General features: G+C 50.8%; 1 protein-coding gene across 1 annotated transcript in view; it reads right to left on the minus strand.

Annotated features, from left to right (window-relative positions):
• DNAH17 (dynein axonemal heavy chain 17) overlaps positions 1–22,161 on the minus strand; it is a 110,153-nt gene that overhangs the window by 49,226 nt on the left and 38,766 nt on the right. The window contains exons 20-35 of the mRNA XM_075580015.1: positions 21,502–21,756; positions 18,789–18,958; positions 18,409–18,631; positions 16,740–16,856; positions 16,300–16,386; positions 16,048–16,200; positions 14,757–15,005; positions 11,241–11,363; positions 9,036–9,383; positions 8,874–8,965; positions 8,593–8,719; positions 8,240–8,392; positions 7,942–8,067; positions 7,751–7,858; positions 5,601–5,732; positions 5,307–5,467 (exon numbers count right to left, since the gene is read on the minus strand). Of these exons, the coding sequence (XP_075436130.1) occupies positions 5,307–5,467; positions 5,601–5,732; positions 7,751–7,858; positions 7,942–8,067; positions 8,240–8,392; positions 8,593–8,719; positions 8,874–8,965; positions 9,036–9,383; positions 11,241–11,363; positions 14,757–15,005; positions 16,048–16,200; positions 16,300–16,386; positions 16,740–16,856; positions 18,409–18,631; positions 18,789–18,958; positions 21,502–21,756 (2,624 nt within the window). The remainder of the gene's footprint in view (positions 1–5,306; positions 5,468–5,600; positions 5,733–7,750; positions 7,859–7,941; positions 8,068–8,239; positions 8,393–8,592; positions 8,720–8,873; positions 8,966–9,035; positions 9,384–11,240; positions 11,364–14,756; positions 15,006–16,047; positions 16,201–16,299; positions 16,387–16,739; positions 16,857–18,408; positions 18,632–18,788; positions 18,959–21,501; positions 21,757–22,161) is intronic.

Here is a 22,161-nt window from a genome sequence, read left to right on the forward strand (position 1 = left end):
GACATCCACTACACATCACTAGCCGCTACGCTCCCCACATCACACCACATCACGCTCCGTATCATAAACCACATCGTGCTCCACATCACTCCCCGTATCGTGATCCACATCACTCCGTATCACTCCCCACATCGCGCTCCACATCACTCCGCATCACTCCCCGCAACACACACCGCATCAAGCACTCCACATCCCTGCCTGCATCACACTCCACATCACTAGCCGCTACGCTCCCCACATCACACCACATCACGCTCCGCATCATAAACCACATCGTGCTCCACATCACTCCCCGTATCGTACTCCGCATCACTCCCCGCATCACTCCCCACATCACTCCGCATCACTCCCCGCAACACACACCGCATCAAGCACTCCACATCCCTGCCTGCATCACACTCCGCATCACTCCCCACATCACTCCCCACATCACTCCCCGCATCACTCCCCGCATCGTGATCCACATCACTCCCCGCATCATGCTCCACATCACTCCCCGCATCATGCTCCACATCACTCCCCGCATCACTCCCCGCATCACTCCCCGCATCGTGATCCACATCACTCCGCATCACTCCCCGCATCATGCTCCACATCACTCCCCGCATCATGCTCCACATCACTCCGCATCACTCCCCACATCACTCCCCGCATCACTCCCCGCATCGTGATCCACATCACTCCGCATCACTCCCCGCATCACTCCCCGCAACACACACCGCATCAAGCACTCCACATCCCTGCCTGCATCACACTCCGCATCACTCCCCACATCACTCCCCGCATCACTCCCCGCATCATGCTCCACATCACTCCCCGCATCACTCCCCACATCACTCCCCGCATCACTCCCCACATCACTCCCCGCATCGTGATCCACATCACTCCGCATCACTCCCCGCATCATGCTCCACATCACTCCCTGCATCATGCTCCACATCACTCCGCATCACTCCCCACATCGCGCTCCACATCACTCCCTGCATCATGCTCCACATCACTCCGCATCACTCCCCACATCATGCTCCACATCACTCCCTGCATCATGCTCCACATCACTCCGCATCACTCCCCACATCATGCTCCACATCACTCCCTGCATCATGCTCCACATCACTCCCCGCATCATGCTCCACATCACTCCCTGCATCATGCTCCACATCACTCCGCATCTCTCCCCACATCGTGCTCCACATCACTCCCTGCATCATGCTCCACATCACTCCCCACATCACTCCCTGCATCATGCTCCAAATCACTCCCTGCATCATGCTCCACATCACTCCCCGCATCACGCTCCACATCACTCCCTGCATCACGCTCCACATCACTCCGCATCACTCCCCACATCACGCTCCACATCACTCCCCGCATCACGCTCCACATCACTCCCCGCATCACGCTCCACATCACTCCGCATCACTCCCCGCATCACGCTCCACATCACTCCCCGCATCACGCTCCACATCACTCCCCGCATCGCGCTCCACATCACTCCCCGCATCACGCTCCACATCACTCCCCGCATCACGCTCCACATCACTCCGCATCACGCTCCACATCACTCCCCGCATCGCGCTCCACATCACTCCCCGCATCACGCTCCACATCACTCCCCGCATCACGCTCCACATTACTCCGTATCACTCCCCGCATCACGCTCCACATCACGCTCCACATCACTCCCCGCATCACGCTCCACATCACTCCCCGCATCGCGCTCCACATCGCGCTCCACATCACTTCCCGCATCGCGCTCCACATCACTCCCCGCATCGCGCTCCACATCACTCCCCGCATCACGCTCCACATCACTCCCCGCATCACTCCCCGCATCACGCTCCACATCACTCCCCGCATCACGCTCCACATCACTCCCCGCATCACGCTCCACATCACTCCCCGCATCACTCCCCGCATCATGCGCCGCATCGTGCTCCATATCACTCCGTATCACTCCCCGCATCACGCTCCACATCACTCCCCGCATCACTCCCCGCATCATGCGCCGCATCGTGCTCCATATCACTCCGTATCACTCCCCGCATCACGCTCCACATCACTTCCCGCATCGCGCTCCACATCACTCCCCGCATCGCGCTCCACATCACTCCCCGCATCACGCTCCACATCACTCCCCGCATCACTCCCCGCATCACGCTCCACATCACTCCCCGCATCACGCTCCACATCACTCCCCGCATCACGCTCCACATCACTCCCCGCATCACTCCCCGCATCATGCGCCGCATCGTGCTCCATATCACTCCGTATCACTCCCCGCATCACGCTCCACATCACTCCCCGCATCGCGCTCCACATCACTCCCCGCATCACTCCCCACATCGCGCTCCACATCACTCCCCGCATCACGCTCCACATCACTCCCCGCATCGCGCTCCACATCACTCCCCGCATCGCGCGCCACATCACTCCCCGCATCACGCTCCACATCACTCCCCGCATCACTCCGCATCACTCCCCGCATCGTGCTCCACATCACTCCCCGCATCGCGCTCCACATCACTCCCCGCATCGCGCTCCACATCACTCCCCGCATCGCGCTCCACATCACTCCCCGCATCGCGCTCCACATCACTCCCCACATCGCGCTCCACATCACTCCCCGCATCGCGCTCCACATCACTCCCCGCATCGCGCTCCACATCACTCCCCGCATCACGCTCCACATCACTCCCCGCATCACGCTCCACATCACTCCCCGCATCACGCTCCACATCACTCCCCACATCACTCCCCGCATCACTCCCCGCATCGTGATCCACATCACTCCCCGCATCATGCTCCACATCACTCCCCGCATCATGCTCCACATCACTCCGCATCACTCCCCGCATCACTCCCCGCATCGTGATCCACATCACTCCGCATCACTCCCCGCATCATGCTCCACATCACTCCCCGCATCATGCTCCACATCACTCCGCATCACTCCCCACATCACTCCCCGCATCACTCCCCGCATCGTGATCCACATCACTCCGCATCACTCCCCGCATCACTCCCCGCAACACACACCGCATCAAGCACTCCACATCCCTGCCTGCATCACACTCCGCATCACTCCCCACATCACTCCCCGCATCACTCCCCGCATCATGCTCCACATCACTCCCCGCATCACTCCCCACATCACTCCCCGCATCACTCCCCACATCACTCCCCGCATCGTGATCCACATCACTCCGCATCACTCCCCGCATCATGCTCCACATCACTCCCTGCATCATGCTCCACATCACTCCGCATCACTCCCCACATCGCGCTCCACATCACTCCCTGCATCATGCTCCACATCACTCCGCATCACTCCCCACATCATGCTCCACATCACTCCCTGCATCATGCTCCACATCACTCCGCATCACTCCCCACATCATGCTCCACATCACTCCCTGCATCATGCTCCACATCACTCCCCGCATCATGCTCCACATCACTCCCTGCATCATGCTCCACATCACTCCGCATCTCTCCCCACATCGTGCTCCACATCACTCCCTGCATCATGCTCCACATCACTCCCCACATCACTCCCTGCATCATGCTCCAAATCACTCCCTGCATCATGCTCCACATCACTCCCCGCATCACGCTCCACATCACTCCCTGCATCACGCTCCACATCACTCCGCATCACTCCCCACATCACGCTCCACATCACTCCCCGCATCACGCTCCACATCACTCCCCGCATCACGCTCCACATCACTCCGCATCACTCCCCGCATCACGCTCCACATCACTCCCCGCATCACGCTCCACATCACTCCCCGCATCGCGCTCCACATCACTCCCCGCATCACGCTCCACATCACTCCCCGCATCACGCTCCACATCACTCCGCATCACGCTCCACATCACTCCCCGCATCGCGCTCCACATCACTCCCCGCATCACGCTCCACATCACTCCCCGCATCACGCTCCACATTACTCCGTATCACTCCCCGCATCACGCTCCACATCACGCTCCACATCACTCCCCGCATCACGCTCCACATCACTCCCCGCATCGCGCTCCACATCGCGCTCCACATCACTTCCCGCATCGCGCTCCACATCACTCCCCGCATCGCGCTCCACATCACTCCCCGCATCACGCTCCACATCACTCCCCGCATCACTCCCCGCATCACGCTCCACATCACTCCCCGCATCACGCTCCACATCACTCCCCGCATCACGCTCCACATCACTCCCCGCATCACTCCCCGCATCATGCGCCGCATCGTGCTCCATATCACTCCGTATCACTCCCCGCATCACGCTCCACATCACTCCCCGCATCACTCCCCGCATCATGCGCCGCATCGTGCTCCATATCACTCCGTATCACTCCCCGCATCACGCTCCACATCACTTCCCGCATCGCGCTCCACATCACTCCCCGCATCGCGCTCCACATCACTCCCCGCATCACGCTCCACATCACTCCCCGCATCACTCCCCGCATCACGCTCCACATCACTCCCCGCATCACGCTCCACATCACTCCCCGCATCACGCTCCACATCACTCCCCGCATCACTCCCCGCATCATGCGCCGCATCGTGCTCCATATCACTCCGTATCACTCCCCGCATCACGCTCCACATCACTCCCCGCATCGCGCTCCACATCACTCCCCGCATCACTCCCCACATCGCGCTCCACATCACTCCCCGCATCACGCTCCACATCACTCCCCGCATCGCGCTCCACATCACTCCCCGCATCGCGCTCCACATCACTCCCCGCATCACGCTCCACATCACTCCCCGCATCACTCCGCATCACTCCCCGCATCGTGCTCCACATCACTCCCCGCATCGCGCTCCACATCACTCCCCGCATCGCGCTCCACATCACTCCCCGCATCGCGCTCCACATCACTCCCCGCATCGCGCTCCACATCACTCCCCACATCGCGCTCCACATCACTCCCCGCATCGCGCTCCACATCACTCCCCGCATCGCGCTCCACATCACTCCCCGCATCACGCTCCACATCACTCCCCGCATCACGCTCCACATCACTCCCCGCATCACGCTCCACATCACTCCCCACATCACTCCCTGCATCATGCTCCACATCACTCCCCACATCACTCCCCGCATCATGCGCCGCATCGTGCTCCATATCACTCCCCGCATCGCGCTCCACATCACTCCCCGCATCACGCTCCACATCACTCCCCGCATCATGCTCCACATCACTCCCCGCATCGTGCTCCACATCACTCCCCGCATTACATATAGTATCTTTTACCAATGGTGAGGCTGAGAGTATGTCATCTTTCACACCTATCTGTTAAAGGAGTGATCACCAAGCGAGGGGTGTTCCCCAGATACTCGTATGAATATCGGAACTGGGCATCGCAGATATTAGCAAAGCAATGTTTCGGCCCGTCGTCCCAACGATGCCGCAGCTGGGACTGCCACGTGAAGGACTGACTATTTTCTACCTGCAAGAGGGTATTTAAATGATAGAAGTTAACAAAATGAATTGACAAAACTTCCAGCGCTGACACAGATGTATATACGTTAGTGACGTCGCAGTAAAACACAGAGAAATGACAGGGAATAGTTTGAGAGTACCTTTGCTGAAACTATCTTCCCCACAACATCCCGTGCATGTACATCTATAGTACAGATTGTCATAATCTTCTGTCTGTCTCCATGGGACAAGCTTCCTAACAGAAGCCCGATCAATGTGTTCAGCTGACTGATCTGTGCAAGAGGCAAACACAAGCAGGAACTGAAGAAAAAAACACTCCAAAGGCCACAAGGTGTGTATGTTTTCCTTTGGGAGGGTTTGAGGCTCCCAGAAGACATTAAAGACGGGATATATTAGGTGATGCTAAACTAAGGCAGGGGTTCCCAACTCCAGTCCTCAAGACCCCCCAACAAGTCAGGTTTTAAGGATATCCCAGCTCCACCACAGGTGGCTCAATCAGTGGCTCAGTCAAAAAGCCTGCTTCAACACAGGTGGCTCAGTCTTCAACTTGGCCACTGATTGAGCCACCTGTGCTGAAGCAGTGGTATCCTGAAAATCTGACTTGTTGGGGGGCCTTGAGGGCTGGAGTCGAGAACTTAGCAGGCATTCGATGTTACATAGTTACATAGTAGAGATGTAACTGCTGCCAGAATCACTCTACTCTTTCCTAAATCTGTCTCCGCGTCTCCCCTCCTGAAATCCCTCTCCTGGCTTCCGATCAAATCCCACATCTCACACTCCATTCTTCTCCTCACTTTAAAGCTTTACACTCTTCTGCCCCTCCTTACATCTCAGCCCTAATTTCTCGCTATGCACCATCCCGACACTTGCGTTCTTCTCAAGGATGTCTTCTTTCTACCCCCTTTGTATCTAAAGCCCTCTCCCGCCTTAAACCTCTCTCACTGACTGCCCCGCACCTCTGGAATGCCCTTCCCCTCAGTACCCGACTAGCACCCACTCTATCCACTTTTAAGACCCACCATAAGACCCACTTGCTTAAAGAAGCATATGAGTAGCACTGTGGATAATCCTGGACACATGATACATAAAGCTTGGCCCCCTGCAGACGCACTTACCAGAATGCCCTCCCACTGTCTCTATACGTTCCCCTACCTACCAATTAGACTGTAAGCTCCTCGGGGCAGGGACTCCTCTTCCTTAATGTTACTTTTATGTCTGAAGCACTTATTCCCCTGACTTGTTATTTATATTATTTGTTATTTATATGATTACAACTTGTATTACTACTGTGAAGCGCTATATACATTTATGGCGCTATATAAATAAAGACATACATACATACATTCATGAGGTTGAAAAAAGACATACGTGCATCAAGTTCAACCTATGCTAAATTTAGACGACATACTTTATCTTATATTTGTTCTTACAGTATATTGATCCAGAGGAAAGCAAACAAAAAATCCCAGTGACACATCTAATGATATCTCATAAGGGAAAAATAAAATCCTTCCTGACACCAAATATTGGCAATCAGATTGCTCCCGAGATCAACATCCTTCCATGTTTACTTATTTGTATTCCTGTATAACTTTCTAAAAATATGTCCAACCTTTCTTTAAGATATTAATTGTATCTGCCATCCCAGTCTCCATGGGTAATGAATCCCACACTGTAACTGCCCTTACTGTAAAGAACCCTTTCCTTTGTTGCAGGTGAAATCTCCTCTCCTCCAACCTTAAGGGATGGCCCAGAGTCCTTTGTACTGCCCGTGGGATGAATAGCTCTTTTGAAAGCTCCTTGTATTGTCCCCAAATATATTTGTATATAGATATCATATCCCCTCAGACGCCTCTTTTCTAATGTAAACAAATCTAATTTAACTAGCCTCTCCTCATAAATTAGATTATGCATCCCCTTTATTAATTTGGTGGCTCTTCTCTCTAGTTCCATAATGTATTTTCTTAGGATTGGTTCCCAAAATTGTGCTCCATATTCAAGATGTGTTCTTACTAATGCTTTATAAAGGGGCATAATTATGTTTACTTCCCTTCCATCCATTGCCCGTTCAATGCAAGATAAGAGCTTGTTTGCCTTTGCAGCTACTGCATGACTTTGGGCACTATTGCTAAAACTGCTTCCTACAAGCACTCCTAAATCTTTCTCCATCAAGGATTCCCTTAATTTATCCCCATTTAAGGTGTAAGTTGTCTGTTTATTCTTATTTCCCAAATGAATAACCTTACATTTATCTGTGGATGTAATGTGCACATTTACACAGATCACTCACCTGTTTCTTATTGTAGTCTTTTATCGCATTTTCATAGCCTTCCTCAAGCCGTAAAAACGCTATACCAACCTCTGTGGTCCACCATATCTGTGTACAGGTCAAGGCGATCTGAGGCACAGGAAGAGATGGGCTTGTGAGTTACAGCGGCGACATCACTCGCATTACAACAGGAAAATAAGCCACATTCTTACCTGCGCTGGATAGTCAAATATCCACTGCTCTCTCGACTTTTCTTCATATGTTACAACAGCTTCTGAAATGTTATGCCGCAGTGTGGCGCACATCCTCTCGAGGACACGATTTAACCACACCTCGACCTAGAAGATACCGATATTTTCAAAAATATCTTTTATGGAGCTGCTGGGCAGACCATCGCCCTGTTCCATAAATACTTTGTGATAAAGTATACAGGTTCGCACAACCCATGCACCGGATTTAGATTAATCCCAATATTTGCAGTGTTGTTGGGATGCAACAAAAACCACTAACCTGCCCCGAACAATCACACTCTGCATCAAAAGCCACGTATTCATCGTCTTTGCTGTACATTCCCAGGCCAATGTTCAGTGGCTTATTGTTAAGATCCAGCTTGAACTCCAGTTTGCACAGGCTGTCAAACAGCTTAGCAAGGTGACGGCTCACCTAGGAGGAAAACAACATCATACATCCCCCAATACCTGTAAATGTTTAACACATCCTATATTAGAACAAATATCAACGTTTACTTGTTTTCATACTTGCCCAATAATTATTAAACTTCCCAAAAAGATCGCAATCAGCATGTACTAAAAACGTCATGTTCGACAGCTTATTATTATTCAATGTAACTCCAATAATCTTACTTCAACTGGGTCATTTCCTTTGGATAGAATATCCAGCAGGTCTGCTGATGACACAAAGTAGAATCGGGGGAAAGTCAGCCTCTTTGTCTCCAGATATTCAGACAAAGCTTTCTCGCAAACAGCCAAACTGCCAGAAAACACAGCGCAGAGGGGAGGTTTATTCCTCGCCATTTCATGTATGTTTGTGGGAACTGTTGCGCAGCTTGTGGTGTTCAAAGGTAGAGAGTAATGTATACACGGGAGCCGTGCTGTCATTGTGTGCTGCTTGTGCAGATTCCTACCTCGCCTGCATTTTCTCCAGCTCCTCATAGAGTCCGGGCAGGTTTGTAGCCTGCACTACATTGGGTGTCTTTACCGCCCCCACCATCAATTCCTAGACGTTAATAAATAAATCAGCTTGTGCTCACATGCGAGTGAAATATTCAATAAGAAACGCTGCTTACTTTGAAATCGAGATCTATTTGGTCAAATATCTTGGAGTCCTCTGGCAGCTGAGCCCGGATGTCTTCAGAGCCGATAAAGATGCTCTCCAGGTGGCTCCAGGTCCTCTGCACCTCAAACCAGATGGCAATGACCGAGTCAGCGACAGATAACTTCTGCTGCCAGCCGGACACCTCCTGCAGGAAGTGGGCGATGTACTTGGAGGTCATGAGGTTCTGAAGCTGGACTTGGTTCTCCTCTAACACTTCCACCAGTTCCTCGTCGGACTTCAGCAGCATCGTCCCCGTTCTACTGTGAGCTTCATGTCCAAACTGCATCGCTGACCAGGTATTATCAAGGGCCTTTAATACCTAAAAGCAAGGAGTTTAACATTGACATGAGATACCTGCATTCCCATACCCAGTCCTCGACAAATGTGGTCGCCCGGTTGCCCGGGGCGACTGCATTGTACCCCCTGGCGAGGTGCACTTTAACTGCCCTTAAAATGGCCGCCGGAGCCGTGCGGCTCCACTGAACCAAGTCAGGGTGAGGAAGATCGCCCTTCCCGATGCGGAGACTGAGCCATATCGAACCCGGCGAAGGTGACTAATAATTGGCTCCATGACAATAACAAATAATATCAGTGTGTTCAGTATTAAATCCCTATGGGATATGCCCCTTTTGATCTCTTCCACCTTTGCCTCACATCCTCCCACGTGCAGCCCCTTCTCTGCCCACACGTGCATAGCTTCCTGGTTGCGTCACTGATGGCTGGAGTAGCTCACCCAATGAGCGGCGAGGGGCGTGTCTCGCAGAGTCGGGGACGGCTCTCTTACAAGTTTTGCTGGGGCTTGCGACGCTGAGTGTGTGGCTGCTGCGCGAGGCGCGAGTGACGCAGCGGAGGAGCACTGCCATGGTAACGGGGCCTGAGGGCAGCTGGGAGCGCAGGAAAGGTAGGGAACATGTGTGTCACTAATTAAATATTATCCGTAATTAACTATGCAGAGTGTGAGGTAAAGGTTGCAATGCTCGGCATCCCGTGGAAAGGATTAAATGAGCAATGCCCTGCTCTACAGTCTTTTATATAAAGGATTACTGTTGCAATGGTCTGCAGTTTCTATAGAGTCAAAGGAGCAATGCACTGCTCTCTATAGAGTCAAAAGGAGAAATGCTCTGTAGTCAAGAGGGTCAAAGGAGAAATGCTCTGCAGTCTATAGGGTCAAAGGAGAAATGCTCTGCAGATGTTTTAAAGGTTAAAAGAGCACCGCTTACTGGTCTCTTTATATGAATGATTAAAAGGAGCAACTCTGCAGTAGTTTTAAGTAGAATTAAAGAAGCAATGCTCTGCAGACAATATCTCCTTTATAGTCAGTCACCAACTCAGTCAGTCAGTCACCCACCCCCCCAGTCAGTCAGTCACCCACCCAGTCAGTCACCCACCCAGTCAGTCAGTCAGTCACCCACCCACCCAGTCAGTCAAGTCAGTCCCCCACCCAGTCAGTCCCCCACCCAGTCTGTCAAGTAAGTCAGTCACCCACCCATTCACCCATTTTTCTAGATTAGTGAGGTCATCTGACATTTACACGCACGCGCACGCACGTAACTATGTAACAAGGACTAATTGTAGTGAAGTATAAATATAATACAATAAACTGTTATGTCAAAAACGAATGTTATTAGTTCTTAGTAGGAATTTATTCAATTTCGTTTTTAAAGGGTGGGGCTAGGGGCAGGGCTAGGTGGAGATTTTGGTTCGGCGAGTAGATTTTTGGATGATTTGTCAAGCACTGCCCATACCCACATACATTGATATATATATATATATCAACACTCGAAAATACTTCTACATCAATGACACATTTTCTATACAATTATTAAAACATTAATTTCCAAAATTCCCATCAGGTGCCCCAAATGATAGGATGGTGGCATTGTTCACTACCCTTACAATGATCCCTTAATGAGTGTGTTTTATACATTTCTGTTTTTCTTATCAATTAGGATCTTACATCATTTTTAATGCTCTGAAGGAAAGTTTTAAAAAATACACTTAAAAGCTCCGACAGACTAACTGGCAAAACCTTAGTTATAACCTTATCAGTAAACTGCACTCTCTATTTTACTGTGAAATAATCACAGTCTGCACATCGTCTCTCTTATATTACTTATTTCCATTCATTTAACAAAATTCATTGCATGGGTTGGTTGTGCTGTGAGACGATACATGCCTTTTCCATGCTTGACTCCTTTACTGCTTTGTCTACGATGCTACGGACTTCATCCTCAAACAGGTGCAGTTTCAGCTGAAGCAGGTCTGCCAGGGTTGTGTTTTCTGACATTACAAAGTTCACCTGAATTGGAATTAAAATGATGTTAAAATTAGCCGGCCCGTGCCTCTGTACCGAAGCGAGAGATGACTTATTGTACTTAGAAACTGAATAAGGACCAGCGCACAAACACTCTCTGTCAAGTCATGAAGTGCCGATAACGCAATGCAAATAACGGATTGCAATACGATGCTTCATGCGATAATAAGCACATTAAAAACTCAAGAGGCGTCTACAAATATTACAAAAATAATATAAACGAAAGCAGATAATAGAGTTTGACCCAAAACCGTCACCATTGCATGACGATTATTACCATCTTTTATTTATATGGTGCCAACATACCCCGCAGCGAAGTACCATGTGGGGATGAGGACAAGAACAAAACAATGAAACAATAGGTGATGAGGTCCCTGCCCTGAGGAGCTCACACGGTGGGAGAGAGAGGACACTAGGATAGGTGGGGGTATATGGCCACTCAGCGGGGTAATAACCGCAGCAGGGTGCTGGGTAGGACTCCTAAGGGGGGGGGGGGGGAGGGTGTTTCAGGGAACATATAAAGTGTGAATGGTGGGGGGGGGGGGGAGTGTGAGGGTGTGGGGTACGGAGTCTCACAGTCGGGGTGAAGCCCGGGAGAAGTATTGGAGGTGGGAAGGAGGGAGGAGGAGAGATTGCGTGTGGGAGAGAGTACGAGGTTACATTGGAAAGAAAGGGGCTGTGTGGCTCTGGTAGGTATGGAGAGCCAGTGTCAGTGGGTATGGGGAGCCGGGGTCGGTGGGTATGGGGAGCTTGTGTCGGTGGGTATGGGGAGCCAGCGTCGGTGGGTATGGGGAGCCAGCGTCGGTGGGTATGGGGAGCCAGCGTCGGTGGGTATGGGGAGCCAGCGTCGGTGGGTATGGGGAGCCAGCGTCGGTGGGTATGGGGAGCCAGCGTCGGTGGGTATGGGGAGCCAGCGTCGGTGGGTATGGGGAGCCAGCGTCGGTGGGTATGGGGAGCCAGCGTCGGTGGGTATGGGGAGTCAGTGTAGGTGGGTATGGGGAGCCAGCGTCAGTGGGTAAGGGGAGCATCAGTGGGTATGGGGTGCCTGCGTCGGTGGGTGAGGGGAGCATCAGTGGGTATGGGGAGCTGGTGTCGGTGGGTAAGGGGAGCCGGTGCCGGTGGGTACGGGGAGCCGGTGTCGGTGGGTACGGAGAGCCAGTGTAGGTGGGTACCGGGAGCCAGCGTCGGTGGGTACGGGAAGCCAGCGTCGGTGGGTATGGGGAGCCAGCGTCGGTGGGTTTGGGGAGCCAGGGTCGGTGGCTACGGGGAGCCAGTGTAGGAGGGTACGGGGAGCCAGGGGTCTGTGGGTATGGGGAGCCAGTGTCGGTGAGTATGGGGAGCCAGTGTCGGTGGGTATGGGGAGCAAGCGTCGGTGGGTATGGGGAGCCAGTGTAGGGGGGTACGGGAAGCCAGTGTAGGGGGGTACTGGGAGCCAGGGTCGGTGGGTATGGGGAGCCAGGGTCGGTGGGTATGGGGAGCCAGTGTCGGAGGGTATGGGGAGCCAGTGTCGGAGGGTATGGGGAGCCAGTGTCGGTGGGTATGGGGAGCCAGTGTAGGGGGGTACGGGGAGCCAGGGGTCGGTGGGTATGGGGAGCCAGTGTCGGTGAGTATGGGGAGCCAGTGTCGGTGGGTATGGGGAGCCAGTGTCGGTGGGTATGGGGAGCCAGCGTCGGTGGGTATGGGGAGCCAGTGTAGGGGGGTATGGGGAGCCAGTGTCGGTGAGTATGGGGAGCCAGTGTCGGTGGGTATGGGGAGCAAGCGTCGGTGGGTATGGGGAGCCAGCGTCAGTGGGTATGGGGAGCCAGTGTCGGTGGGTATGGGGAGCCAGTGTCGGTGGGTATGGGGAGCCAGTGTAGGTGGGTATGGGGAGCCAGTGTCGGTGGGTATGGGGAGCCAGTGTCGGTGGGTATGGGGAGCCAGTGTCGGTGGGTATGGGGAGCCAGAGTCAGTGGTTACGGGGAGCCAGCGTCGGTAGGTATGGGGAGCCAGCGTCGGTGGGTATGGGGAGCCAGTGTCGGTGGGTATGGGGAGCCAGTGTAGGTGGGTATGGGGAGCTAGTGTCGGTGGGTATGGGGAGCCAGTGTAGGTGGGTATGGGGAGCCAGTGTCGGTGGGTATGGGGAGCCATTGTAGGTGGGTATGGGGAGCCAGTGTAGGTGGGTATGGGGATCCAGTGTCGGTGGGTATGGGGAGCCAGTGTAGGTGGGTATGGGGAGCCAGTGTCGGTGGGTATGGGGAGCCATTGTAGGTGGGTATGGGGAGCAAGCGTCGGTGGGCATGGGGAGCCAGTGTCAGTGGGTATGGGGAGCCAGTATAAGGATTTGCCCAGCGAAGCAGCAGGCGTAGAATGGTTGGTGAGGTAGCAGTCGGAAGAGGATGAGACAGGCTCAGGTTACAGCAGTCCAGGTGGGATAATAAAAGGGCATACATTAGAATTTTGGTGAATTTGTGAGGAAGGGGCATAGCTGTGTAACGTTGCGGAGATTAAAGGGGAAGGAATTGGTGAGGTACTGGATGTGTGGTATAAGGCAGATAGTGGAGTTATCTATTGTGTGAAGTCAGGAATAAGGTTAGAATTAGAGTGAGGGGACAGGATTAGTTCTGTTTTAGACATGTTGGATGTACAGTGGCGGCCGCCTTTAACCTAATGCGGCTTTCTCCGCGGGAATTTTTAAACCGCGTGCAGACGCGGGCTTTTTTATTTTTTTTACTTTCGGCGTTAGTTTCGGCGCTCCATTGTTCAGCGCGCCTGCTCCATTGTTCAGCGCCATTAGCGCTGAACGGGAGATGGCCTGGCGCGCGGCCAAGTTCGGCTGCAAAAGAAAACAGCCCCGAACAATTCCGGGTAAGTGGTAGATTAAACGTGGCCGCAACAGTAACAGAGAGAGACCTAGCAGGAAATAATAGAAAGACAGTCGCACAAATCTGAAGAGAGGGAAAGAGTTCAGAAGAAGACAGCTAGTTCTAGGTGTCATCAACATAGAAAGGTTATTGAAAAACAAACGACAGCATTGGTTTGTCCAGGGAAGTGGTGCAAAGAGAACAGGTCCTAGTACAGAGGCAGAGGGAACAGCAGCACTGAGTGGGAGTGGAGAAGGGAAAGTGTCAGCAAAGGAAACAATGAAGCAGAGGTCAGATAGATCACAAGACATTATGGGGCGGACAGTGACACGAAGGCCAATGGAAGGGAGAGCATGGAGTAGGAAAAGGTGATCGGCATTATCAAAGGCAGAAGAAAGGTCTAGTAAGATTATGAATAAAACGCACGCAACGGATTGGAGAATGTACAGGACTTTCTTCCGGATCGGAGTAAAGTGTCTTTAAGTATAAGAAGCTGGATGCACCGTTACACTAAGTGATGCTGGTTTTGTCGGCATACCTTGGTAGCCTGCATGAGTTGCTGCCAGTGCCTGTCTCTGATGGCTGGATTCTGAAGCTCGCTCACTGCTCGTAGGGATGTGATCAGGTTTTTCACCTTATTGTCCAGCCCGGTGAAGGCGTCCCAGGCCCTCAGCTCTTTATCCAATCCTCGAACATCTTTGGCAAACTTTTTACAATCAACGTCCATCTGCTCCACATTAATTTCTTTCCATTTCGTGGTATTCCAGTCATCGATACTTGATGAAACCTAACACCACAGAAAACCCGTTTTGTTTTAAACTTAATCCACTAGCATCATACTAATGTCTATTTAATGGAAGAGTTCAGATAACTGTGAATGAGTTGCAGCGATTGTTCTACGAGGGTTTAAACACATTAGACATGGTGATGAATTTCCCAGTTATCGGTATTAAAACTGCCCAGATTCCTTAAACGGCACTGCAAACAATGGCGGAGGGCGAGGTCACTATGGCCATATTTACTAAGCGGTGCTGTCGTAATCCTCACAGCAGGGGGGCTCAACTCCAGTCCTCGGGGGCCACCAACATGTCAGGTTTTTAGGATATCCCTACTTCAGCACAGGTGGCTCAATCATAATGACTGAGCCAATGATTGAGCCACCTGTGCTGAAGCAGGGATATCCTGAAAACCTGACCTGCTAGAGGCCCTTGAGGACTGGAGTTGGCCGCCCCTGTTATAGACCATTTAACTGAATGAGCCATACAGATGCAGTGGCCGTTATTGGAACATTTCACGGAGCCGTGTTTGTGTGCTCTGCTGTGTACCACGCAGCATTCACGCGGTCAATCACACCAGGCACACGTGCTTATCGTGGTGGCTTTGTTTGAATTTCATGGATTCTGTTTCGTATCCGTGGCAGAAATGAATGGATTGCAATGTGTATAGTACGGTACTACTGTGCTACTGTGTCACTGTGCTACTGTGTCAATTTCTGGTGTTTAAAAACCAGAACACTAAAATGCCATTTTCTGCACTCGCACGTCTTGATGTGGTACGGTTGGAAGAAATCACGCGCCATGACATGGGTATTCCGAGGTATACAACGCGTGAAGTGTTCGAATAACGGACGCTGCATCTGTAGGAAACCTTGCAGTTTATCCCTGCTTTATAAGTATGGGTATCTATGTCTTACCTTACTGACCTTTGTCACATGCTAATGAGCTGTTCGCGTCTCATGTGGGCTCTGCACAATTTCTAGTGCTGCAAGCATCTCCACAAAGCATACTTGTTGTCTGTTCTTTAATCAGGCAGAATAAACAACATATTACCATATTGATCATATCCCAGAGTTCCTTCAGCAATACCACTTCTTTGCGGCAAGCTTTCAGCTGTTTATAATCTGGAACTGCCACTTCAAACAAACCCGCCGATTTGGAAATGGTGGCCATCTCTTCCTCCAGGGCCTTGATGTTCAGGTAGACCTAAATCACAGGATGCATCAGAGATTGTTCCTCATGGCTGGCACACAGAATACAGTATCCATAGAAATCAGGAAACAATATTAAAAAAAAACTAATTACCTCATTCAAAACCTTGTGTGGTTCTTGGTGATCAAAAGATAATGGAGCGGTCTCTCTGAACTGCTCTCTAAACTCATGCTGACTGATCTAAAGAAGATTAAAGCCGTGATTCACAATGGGATAGAAACAAAATGGAATCCCACAGAAACCCGTGGAAATAAGTGTTTTGATTTGAATAATGATGCTCATTATCTTGAAACACTCTCAGACCAGCATCAAGTAATAAGTAATAACAGTAATCCCGAAACCAGTAATGCCTTTTTTGTCTCTGCTCTTTAGGGACCAAAGGGATCAGAGAGTCCCATTTGGCTGTCGAGAGTTTGGTGAACACGTCCTGTTCAAAGCCCTTCTGATCACATTTTGTGTCCTCATACATATTATATTAATCGTGATATTTAATGTCGCTTCCTCTGTGCAGTTCACAAAGTGCTTTATCCCACCTCAAACTGTTGGCATTTCCTGCGAATGATCGTGACTTCGGTGGCCTGCAGTGGGGCTACATCCTGTTTCATCCGAATCGCAATCTTCTTTGTGTTGTTCCATTGTTCAGGCAGATCCTGAGGATGAGAAGGACACTGAATGATGCTTGGAGGAAAATAAACATGAGATAAATATATCAGAGAAATATAAAATAAACTATCTGCAAAGGAAGAAGACACAACTAAAGATGAAAGAAGTCAATCCACAAATGAATGAAAATAAACTGTTTTACATACAACAGATTTCTTTCTATTGTCGTTATGAAGGATATTTGTGGAGATTAGGCTAAGGCCCCGCTCCCTCAGTCAGCGCGCCCGCACTGCAGACAGGCGGGGCGCTGACATACACAGACCGCAATATGCGGTCTGTAGGGAGCCGGGGCTGGAGTGGGAGGGAGGGGGCGTGGTTTAAGCGGAGGGACCCGCTACCCCGTCCTGACATCCAAGCTCATGATCTTCTGTTTGAGCCCTTCGGAATCATCTATTTCTTTACAAATATTAACAGCATCCGTATATATATTGGTATGTGTAACACACACACACACTCACGCTGCTTTCCCTCCACACTCTCCTCCCCGCTCCCCGAAGCCTCCCCTCCTCATTGGCTCACAGCCACACCACGTGACGCGTCGACGCTAGGGATTACAATTCTCTTGTATCCCGTAGCGGCTGACGCGTCACAGCGTGTAGTGAGCTGTGCAGCCGGGGGGGACCGGGCCCGGCTCGGGAGGATTCCCCTGCTGGTGGGGAACTCGCGTGTGGCCGCCCGCAGCGGGTCCCAGGCCTAAGGAGCAATGGATTGCTTGGCTATTAGAATACATATAGAAAGTCCCAACGAGATCGAGCAATGATGCAGCAACTTTCTATTGGCCGCTGGAGTGAGCCTGACCCCCACGGCCATTTTGTATCCCCCAGGAAAGTATTCTTGCTGTCTGAGAAAGTCTGCTCGTCGATCAGGAAACGGAGCAGGCAGGACTGCTGCTACAAACTGGTGCTTATAATACAGGATGATCACATACCTTAGTAAACATCATTTCCATGCTCAGTTTTATCCTATCGATAGCATTGATTTGTCGCCATGAAGCATGGTAAAACAACAAGTCAAACCGACAGTCAAGTCTTGCCTCTACTACCTCCTCTGCATCATGTTACGCATTCCCTGGTCACCTCCAGGCGTGACTATGGAGACTCAATGTGTCTTGGCTTGTCAAACAGCAGGTGATTCAGAACACTGCAGGTAAAACCATCAGAAACCCCGCACAGATACGAACACATCCTGAGAGAACTTCACTGACCATCAATCAGACAGCGGATCAAAGTCCTCTCTACAACCTGCAAGGCCACATACGGCCTAGCATGGACATACATCTCAGAACGCACCACTCCATTTCAGCCAACCAGGCGACTCGGATTAACCAACAACGCACTGCTCAGTGATCCTCGATTTATATCCATGAAGACTGCAGAAAAAGGGGCATGCTCAGCAGAAGGGCCCGGACATCGGAACAACCTAACACCTTCCAAGATTTCATCCACGAGTCTCAAAGGCTCACCATATTGACCAGCGTTGTGAAACCCTTGGGAAGTCGGAGCACTAACAAAAACCAATGGAATGATTGATTGAACATACGTGTAGCTGCATATGGACTTCTTCAGGCATCTCCACTCCAAACGTCTTCAACAACTCGATAGTTTGCTTGAGCTGTTCGAACATGTTGTCCGTGGCCTTCTGCCTCTCCTTCGCTTTCATTAGGTGACCCATCACTTCCACCAGTTCACAATACTCTCCTTCCTTTACAGGCTTACTAAGTGCTGCATTCGTCGTCTTCATGAAATCGGCCAGCTCATTAATGCTTAAAGAGACCATCAGTGACGAGTGAAATTACAAGTCAGCATCAATAGCAGAAATAATGAAATATAGAAAGTGGTAGCGGGGGTAACACTGATTCTGTGTCATACGATCTTTAATACCTCTCCATATGTTGGTATGTGCTCATGTGGAAAACTTACCTGGATGTCACGTGCTCAATAAGATGATTTTTTAACATGAGGCTCCACCGTTTGATTACATTTAAAAGGGCCTGTTTAAATGGCCGACAGTCAACCTGTAACCAGCCACTGAACATTTTCGTGTTGTCAAACTTGGATACTTCTTCGTACAGTTTCTCATAGGAGTCAATCTGAAAAAGGTGAGATGTTTACAAAGCTTGCAACTCCAGCAGGCAGTCCCTTCTCTCTGTGTTGTGCAAGGTGTGTAGCGGGTTCGCTAGTGTTTATCTCTATATGACGATTCTAGAACACTAAACTCCTCACTGATGGAAGTAGTTAAGTGGTTAATACAGTTACTACGGATGTGTTATGTTGGGCCAGGCTTACTTAACAGTCTTCTGCCGTAAGACACCTTGCAGCGTTGGAAGACCTGTTAATGTTCATTATAGACAATTAGATATAAGGTGCCTTGCAGCGCAAGGTGTCGAGTATAAGCCATTGCGTCTTGCCATCTTGTAAGGTAGGGCAGCAAACTCTAGTCCTCAATGGCCACCAACAGGTCAGGTTTTAAGGAGATCCGGGCTACAGCACAGGTGGCTCAATCAGTAGCTCAGTCGAAGACTGCACCCCGTGCTAAAGCAAGGATATCCTTGAAGCCTGACCTGTTGGTGGAACAGCTGTTAGCTGTTCTCAGCTATGGGGTCCTCGGATTTATCCAAAAGCTAACCCTACGCGTTTCAAGACCGCGGTTGTCTCTTCCTCAGCCTAAAGGGTATGCTGAGGAAGAGACAACAACGGTCTTGAAACGCATAGGGTTAACTTTTGGATCAATCCCGATGACCCCATAGCGGAGAACAGCTGAGAGCTGGAGTAATGACGTCACCCGGAGAAGCCGACAGGCGACGTGATAGAGGCTGAGCCGAACAGCTGATCCAGGACGTTCACAGGCGCCACGGAACAACCAGCAGAGGATACGCGAGCAACTGGGATTTCCTTATATTAGGCGCGTGTCGTAGATACTTGTAGTAAGTAAAATTTCAATTTTACCCTGACGCAGAGAAGAATACTGAGCAGAAGCTTCATATGTGGCTTTTCCAAGCAATTTTTTCATTCATTTTATGTTGATTGTTCACTCAATCTGTTTAATTGTGTATGCGGAATATTAAAATGTATCATTTATGATCAGCCCACATGAGGATTTTTACCGATGTCTGCAGGTTCTATGTAGATTTATCATCAGAGGTAATTTACTGTTGTAGCACCCCCTTGCCTTGTCTCATTTCTCCACATATATGACAGCACTATCGGCTGAAACTACGAGTGTTCAAAGAAGTTGTCACAGCAGAGCTGGTTACATCGGATACTCACCTGATTGCATTGGGTACTCCCCTGGATGGGTTTGATTCCAACAGGTTTTCTTATATGGTATAAAGCATCCCAGCGCCATAAAAGTCTTATTTCCATAAATTACATAATCTGGTTTCCGAAGAAAACCAGCTAGACTTTTTGGGCAGCTAATGGACTATCATTTGTATTGCAAAAATTCGGAGAAAGGGCTGATCACAGCAAGAGATAGGGCTGGAGGCAGCTATCCAATAAAAATATATTTATTACTAAAACAGCATGAAAGGCAGGTGCAGGGTCCTCTGTTTAATTAATAAATACTTTTTTATTGGATACCTGCCTCCAGCCCTATCCCTTGCTGTGATCAGCCCTTTCTCCGAATTTTTGCTATACTTACCTGGACTGAAGCACGCCTCACCGGGATCCTTGCCTGGACTGAAGCACGCCTCACCGCGATCCTTACCTGGACTGAAGCACGCCTCACCGGGATCCTTACCTGGACTGAAGCACGCCTCACCGGGATCCTTGCCTGGACTGAAGCACGCCTCACCGGGATCCTTGCCTGGACTGAAGCACGCCTCACCGGGATCCTTACCTGGACTGAAGCACGCCTCACCGGGATCCTTACCTGGACTGAAGCACGCCTCACCGGGATCCTTGCCTGGACTGAAGCACGCCTCACCGGGATCCTTGCCTGGACTGAAGCACGCCTCACCGGGATCCTTACCTGGACTGAAGCACGCCTCACCGGGATCCTTACCTGGACTGAAGCACGCCTCACCGGGATCCTTACCTGGACTGAAGCACGCCTCACCGGGATCCTTACCTGGACTGAAGCACGCCTCACCGGGATCCTTACCTGGACTGAAGCACGCCTCACCGGGATCCAGCTGACTCCGTCACCGTGAGTTTTATTTATTTATTTTCACGGAACTTCCTCCGGTTGCCAGTGTGCTTCTCACATCCCTCCAGCCGCCCAGACCGCCGGGCAGAGGCATGTGCTTTCACACAGGGCGAGTGTTGGTCTTCCTTCACTTACCTTTGTCAGCACAGTCAGACCCCTTTATTGGTCTTACCTTATGGGGCTATAATAGGAGTGAGATTGCCTTTATTCACACACTTTATCGCGCACCTGGATAGATTTGTGCTTTATGCTACATGGATCCCGGATTTGCCTAATATATTGCTATACCACACAGTGACGTTTTTGTAGCACCAGTCAGGGGATTGTTCCCTATTCCCCTATGCTTTATTATCATTTGTATTGGACTCAATAATTGTTTATCCCGAATGTATTTAATATGATGTATGAGCACATTTATCATCAACACACCAGTATTTATTTAATATAACAAGCGATTTTTCACCAACATCCACCCAATTCCTGTACCTGTTGTTTAAACTGATCGAGTGTGGGTGGGCAGGGAGATAAGGAGTCCTCCGCGTGAGTTTCTATCTCTTCTGCTGTGAAGCCGTGGCCGTAAGTCAGGAACTGGTGCATGAACATTGCCTGATCATCTATCCACAGGTAGGAGTATTTATCAAAGGAAGCCTGGAAGTCCTCCGCCTGCTTCATCGCCGCCACCACTCGAGAAATCACATCTTCTCTCATTTCGGACAGCTCCCCCATGTCTTCCAGCTCATTCTGAAAGAAAGTTAGCAGCGCTAGCACACGTACCACATACAGATCAATGCGACCAGACTAGCATGCCAATTGTTTTACAAATCCCTGCTTTACCATCATTTTATGCAAGACTTCAGAATATACGAGGAACACAAAAAAAAAAGTGTGTGTGCCGAGCACGCGCATTTTAAGAAGACTTCTTTGTCTTTTGTCGGTGAAATTGTGTATATTATTGTGTAGTCTCTGTGTTGTGGGAAGGAGCTGAGGCTTCTCAGTAAGGCCGAGCTCATGGTGGCTGCGCAGGCGTGCGCGCCTCCTGCAGCCCCAGTGTTGTGTGCATTAGGCTGCAGGAGATTGGGGAGGTGATCGGGAGCGTGGTGGAGGCGTGGCGAACGTGTCACAGACGCATCACTAAGCTGGGTCGCC

This window comes from Ascaphus truei, chromosome 22 (assembly GCF_040206685.1).
Source record: "Ascaphus truei isolate aAscTru1 chromosome 22, aAscTru1.hap1, whole genome shotgun sequence".
NCBI classification, from domain to species: domain Eukaryota; kingdom Metazoa; phylum Chordata; class Amphibia; order Anura; family Ascaphidae; genus Ascaphus; species Ascaphus truei.